This window comes from Tupaia chinensis, unplaced genomic scaffold (genome assembly GCF_000334495.1).
Source record: "Tupaia chinensis unplaced genomic scaffold, TupChi_1.0 Scaffold000458_2, whole genome shotgun sequence".
NCBI lineage: Eukaryota > Metazoa > Chordata > Mammalia > Scandentia > Tupaiidae > Tupaia > Tupaia belangeri.
In genome coordinates, this window is record NW_006159967.1 from 705,649 (window position 1) to 712,063 (window position 6,415).

Sequence of the window (6,415 nt, forward strand, 5' to 3'; positions counted from 1 at the left end):
CTTCAACTGACTACCAATAAGCCAGCCATTACTACGTACTGTTCGTCAGTTCAAATGTGCCTTCTCACAGTGTGGTGGCCCACCTCCCTCATGCTCCCTCAGGGGGAAGGTATTTGCTGGTTCCCCTGCCTTGTTCCAGAGGCTGGCTGGTGTATGAATATTTGGGCTGGCACTAGATCCCGTTACTTCTGGGTGTGTGCAGTAATTTTTGTTTTGTTTCGCTTTAGCTGTTCCTCCCTTAAGTGAGGACAGAGAATTTCCAAACTCAAAAACACACCAGTTTTGCATGCATAATATCCTACCAGCTTTGCCCAGACATATCCAGTCTTGTTTTGTTCCAGAAAAGCCCACTGGCTAACACTTTCCAGGGAATAGTCAAGTAACTTGTGAGGGCCATCCTCTCAGCACTCAGATCCTAGGGGAGACAGAGGACAGTAGAGCCACTGGAGTGAAGTGATCTCTTACGGCATGCCCCCAGGTGTGCCCTAAGGAATAGTAATGTGTGTTATTGATAGCTTTTCAAACAAAACGAAACAAAATAAATAGGTCTCTGAGCTGCAGGAATCCTTAAAGCTTTCAATCTACTGTGGTAGAGATCATTAGTTGCCCTCCAATACCCATGCTTCCTCTTTTTTTAATAACTCTCAAATTTTGGCTGAACACATGTCTACCTAGCTAAAGACGTTTTCACAGACTCCCTTGCAGCTGGAAAAGACCATCTGACCGATATTTGGACAAGAGAATACAAGTATAAGTGATGTCTTTCTACTTATGTCTTTAAAATAAATAAGCCTGGGGAACCAGCAGTTAGCATAATGGCTATGTTGCTGGACTCCCACGTAGTTAACCGCGGTTCGCGTCCCGAACCCGGTGGCTTAAAACTCACACCGGGCGCATGTGCGTGCGTGCCCAAGATCCTGAGAGGAGAATGGAGGAGAAGGGATTGCGGCGTGACTATCCCCCCTGGGAGGTGAATTCTCGCTTTCTGTCTCTCTGTCTCTCTCCGTCTGTCTGGCGAGCGCACGCGCCCTACAGTGAAACCTCTCCAAAAAAAAAATAATAATAAGCCTGTGCTTGACTTGTCTTTTCTTCTTTGTACTGACTGGGATGTAAATGTGATGATAAGAGCAGAAATAATCACTTTGGACCAGAGAGGCACTCTCTCGGCCCTGAATTATATCTCTGAACCGTTACTGAGAAAAAAGCTTTATCTCATTTGAGCAACTATATTTTGTGTCTCTAATCCAGCAAATTAGACTGACTTCTAAGTAATTTATGCATTAATGTATATAATAAATTGCTAAGTGGGGTATAGCATGCTGTATTTTTCAAATATACTGACCTTAATACTGGAGCCTATTTTTCTTTTTTCTTTCTTTCTTTTTTTAAAGGTTTTTGCTTTAGGGCATGTGCACTCACCAGAGACAGAAAGACAGAGACAGTGAGAGGGGAATGGACCACGCTGCAACCCCTTCTCCTCCATTCTCCTCCCAGGATCTTGGGCTCACACATACAGGTGCCCAGTGTGATTTTCAAGCCACTAGGTTCAAGACTTGAACCACAGTTGGCCACATGGGAGTTCAGTGATATAACCACTACACCATCTGCTGGTCCCCAGGAGCTTATTTTTCAAAACAAGGCAGGACTGTATTCCTTGAAATGCATTTTGAGAAATTCCAAAAACACCCTTTTTTTTAACATTCCCAAGCCCCAACTGTGACTCAGACCCCAGTCCACTTGTCCCCTAAGTCATTATCCAATAGAAGTAATAGAAAAATCAAGTTTAGAAAACAAGTCAAGGAATCATTTGATTAAAAAAGAAATATACCCACAATTAAAACCTTACTTATGGTTTAAGACCAAAAGCTTTTTCTTTAGGGAAAGGAATGAAGTAAGAATGTGTTCTTTTCAACATTATACTGGGAGTTCTAATAGGGTCAATGAGGCAAGAGAAAGAAAGAAAAGGTATTCGGATTGTAAAAGAAGTAAAACTGTTTCTACTTTCAAATAATCTGATGTTGCATATAGAATTTACATCCCCCACAAAAAAAATATCTATTAGAACTAATAAACAAGTACAACAAGGTTACAGAGTACAAGATCACTATACAAAAATCAATGGTATTTCTATACAATATCAATGAAAATAGTTAAAGTAAAATTAAGAAAACAGTTCCATTTATAATAGCTTCTAAAAGAATCAAACACTTGGGAATAAATTTAACAAAAGAGGTATCAGAGTTATACTATGAACACTGTAAAACATAGTTGAAAAAAATTAAAGAAGGCTTAAATAAATGAAAAGATATTGCATGTTCATGAGTTGCAAGAAAGATTAATGTGGGTAAGATGGCAAACTCCTTGAATTGGTCTAAAATTTCAAAGTAATTTCTCTGAAAATTTCACCTGCCTTTATTGCATAAATTGACAAGCTGATAGTAAAATTAATTATGGAGGTGTGAGGAACCCAGAATAGCCAAAATAACCTTGCAAAAGAAGGATAAAGGTAGAAGACGCATACTTTCCGATTTTAAACTTTCTATAAGCTACAGTATCAAAAACATGGGAGCCAGCAGGTGGCATGGCGGTTAAGGTGCTGGACTCCCACATGGGCAACTCACAGTTTGAATCCCAGATCCGGTAGCTTGAGAATCATGCTAGGCCCATGTGCATATCTGCCCAAAATCCCAAGAGGAGAAGGGATTTCAGCATGGCCATTCCTTTGGGGTGAGATGAGTTCTCACTTTCCTACATGCTGTTTCTCTCTGTCTCACTCTGGCAAGCATACATGCCCTATGGCAAAAAACCTTTAAAAAAAATAAAAAGCGTAGTATTAGAATAAGAATAAATATATAGTTTGATCAAATAAAATCAAAGACCTATAAATAATGCCATATATTGGGTCATTGGAAAAGTCATGATGTATTTTCTAGCTTTTTCTAAGCAAAAATGCATCATGACTTATCTGACAACCCGATATTTATGGTCAATTGATTTTCAGCAAGACCACCAACACAATTCAATGGGGGGGAAATAGTCAATTCAACAAATAGTTCTATGAGAACCGGATATTTACATGCAAAAGAATAAAGTTGGACCCCCTACCTCACACCTTATATAAAAACTAACTCAAAGTTCATCCAAGACCTAAATAAAAAAGCTAGAACTATAACACTCTTAAAACATAGGGGTAACTGTCACCTTGGATTAGGCAATGGTTTCTTAGATATGACACAAAAGGTACAAATAACAAAAGAAAAAATAAATTGGATTTTATCAAAATTTAAAATCTTCATGCTTCAGGGACCAGCAGGTAGCATGGTGGTTAAATATATAGAGAGAGATAATAAAAGGTGTTGGCAAGTATGGAACCCTTATCATTGTTGTTGGGAGTGTAAAGTGGTACGGGTGTTTTGGAAAACAGTTTGGCATTTCCTCAAAAAGTCAAATATATGGGGAGGGTCCTCAAAATTTTCATGGAAAATGCATATTAAGAAAACATCATGCATTGGTTTCAAAACTTTACACCAAACTAAACTGATATTTTAATTCCATTTTTCCATGAATTTTTGAAGTCCCTTTGTAGAGTTAACACATGACCCAAGAATTCCATTCTTAGTTATGTACTCAAAAGAAATCAAAACATAGATCCAGATAAAAATTTGTAAATGAATATTTATAATAGCATTATTCATTAGCCAAAAAGTGGAACCAATACCAATGTCCTTAAATAAGTGACAGGTGAACAAAATGTGGTGTATCCACACAGGGGAATATTATTCATCCATAATAAAGAAATGAAGGCTTACGTTACAACATGGATGAAACTTGAAGCTATTATGCTAAGCGGAGGGAGCCAGACCACAAAAGACCACATATAAATGATTTATATATATGAAATGTCCAGAATAGACAAATTCATAGAGAATCAGATAATGGTGATTGTTGCAGTATCTGTGCATATACAAAAAAAATGGAATGGAATATTATGGTATGTGAACTATATCTCAATTTTACAAAAAGAAACTTTTCCAGAGCTTGGAGAAAAGAAAAAAATTCAATTTAGTTTCTCAATGCTCTAAAAATCAGATCAAACATATTGGGTCATCAGAAAAGTCATGATGCATTTTTGCATAGAAAAAAAGACTTCATGATTTTTCCAACAACCTAGTAGTAGTTGGCTTTGGAAATTAACTTTTGCAGACTATATGTAGTTATGTTTTGGATGTAAGTGGTTTAGGAATATAAGAATTGGAATTTTTAAATAATTTGATTCTGATTAAGAAAGTAAGGGCTGGTTATTTTAGAAGAGAATTTAAAGATAGAAAAACATAAATTTAAAAATTATGGGGATCAGTCAGTGACACAGCAGTAACAATTCTCTGTGATGCTGGACCCCAAATGGGAAGGTCCCAGGTTCATAGCTGGAGGTCTCCTTGTATACCCTGAGTGTACGGTATGTGCCCATGATCCTGTCTGGATGAGGCTGGGGGGTTGATCAAGGCATGAAGATCCTGTTAGGGATCTCTCTCATTCTCTCTCTCAGAAGAAATAAATAAGCTCTAATAAAAAGGAATAAAATGATTAATTTCCTGTTTTTCTATCTCTCCCTAGCCCCCACTAAGGCAAGGCAGAGAAAGTGGAGTGTGGTCATTGACTTGTATATGCAAAGCTGACCAATAGAAAGCCTTGCATCTGGACCTTCTAGGTCACTGAAGTCACCTGGGCATTAGGATCAAGGTCAGCACCATCAAATCTTCCACAGCCCTGGAGCATCTAAAAGCACCATCACTCAGAGAGAGAAAGTTTGAATCCAATTAGTGTTTCCCTTCATTCAAATGAAGAAACCATGGCACTTGTAAAGCTGCCAAGGTATGAGGAGGGCAGAGACAGAAGAGAAACTAACTTCCACCAAAACCACAACCCTCCAGTTAGAATTTCCCAATACGCCGTCAGAGGGTGTTGACCTCTGGCACAATGAATGAGCTCTCTTACATCTACCATCCTCCGGCCAAGGGCCAGCAGGCAATATCCAGCTCCTTAGAAGCTCAGAGGCATGTGATTCTCACTAGAGTGTTCTTTGAATGGGATTATCTTGAAAGAAATAAAGAAAATAAAAAGGAAGCTCACAAAATACAGATTCCAGTTCAAATTTTATTTGTATACAAAAATATATTATAATGGGAAAAGCATATTACTATTTCCAACTATATATAATTAATTACAAATATTTTCATAAAAGCACTTTAAATTACAGGAAAGCTATGTTTTAAGAGAAGATACAACATTAGCATGGATCTTCTGTTCTAATTCGCTGCAAGCAGGTCAACAAAGTCAGTTTCACTGTCTACACAGCACGGAGATGGGCTCAATGGCTGACGTGAAGGCGAGCCCCATGGTGGTGATCATACTCATCTCTGTCCCCTCTGGCAGCAGATTCTAGTAGCTGATTTTTACCGGGTCCTCTGAACTTACTGAAGGTTCTTCCTGATGAAAGGACCCCAAACGCCTCCTTGTTTCACATACCTGTAAACAGGACATAGTTAAGTTTACCCACTCACAGAAGTTCTTGATTCCTATGCTTATTAACCACATCACACCCCCTCTGACGCGCATCAAAGTGCCATACTTAATGGCAGGCTTCCCACACAATATGACGAACCAGCAGCTGCCATTTCCATGAGGTGGACAGGCTTGTTACATGGGCCGGATACAAATTGTGCTGCAATTATAATAATCTCTGTTAAAAACAGGCCTTGGTCTCTAGATGTAGGATGATACAGCTAGTAAGAGAAGGAATTACACAATTTTCAAGTAAATAGAGATGATCCAAAGACTTCCTGTCTGGTATTTAGGTCTGTCTCAGAGTGCTAAGAATATAGAGCTATTTTTAAATAATCAGCTCTAGATCATATTTTTCAGATTTTACTCGGCTGTTTAGCAGAGTGTAACATAAAACACTGCTCCCAGAGAAAATGAACCTTTTCACTGAAAAATTAAGAGGATGCCCCAAAATTCTCCTGTTTCACTCTGACTAAACAAGATCCCCCATGAGTGAAGTTGCTGCAACTTCTATCCTGGAAACTAGAGTTAGTCATCCCAGATCCTACAATCCTGTCCTTTTAAACTAGAGTGTATAGATAAATTGTGAGGGTCCCTCTAGAGCCCCTATTGCAGTAATGATCTGATATTTTCACACAAAATGGGTTGCCATTAGTGTAGTACCAAATGGGAAGAAGAGGATTATACACTTAACCCATCTCCTCCATAATTGAGGTGGGCCTTGGGATACCAGATGTCTCAATGCCAATTCTCTCTTAAAAGTCAGAACTCAGGGCTGGCAGTTGGCATGGTGGTTAAAGGCACTGGATTCCCACATGGCTGACCACGGTTCGAGTCCCAGACCTGGTGGCTT

The 6,415-nt window shown here is 38.8% G+C and overlaps 1 protein-coding gene across 1 annotated transcript in view; it reads right to left on the minus strand.

Moving 5' to 3' along the window:
- Positions 1 to 5,134: 5,134 nt before the first annotated feature.
- Positions 5,135 to 6,415, minus strand: part of RGCC (regulator of cell cycle) — a 15,152-nt gene continuing 13,871 nt past the window's right edge. The window contains exon 6 of the mRNA XM_027774582.1: positions 5,135 to 5,526. Coding sequence (XP_027630383.1) covers positions 5,519 to 5,526 — 8 coding nt within the window. The 3' untranslated portion in view covers positions 5,135 to 5,518. The remainder of the gene's footprint in view (positions 5,527 to 6,415) is intronic.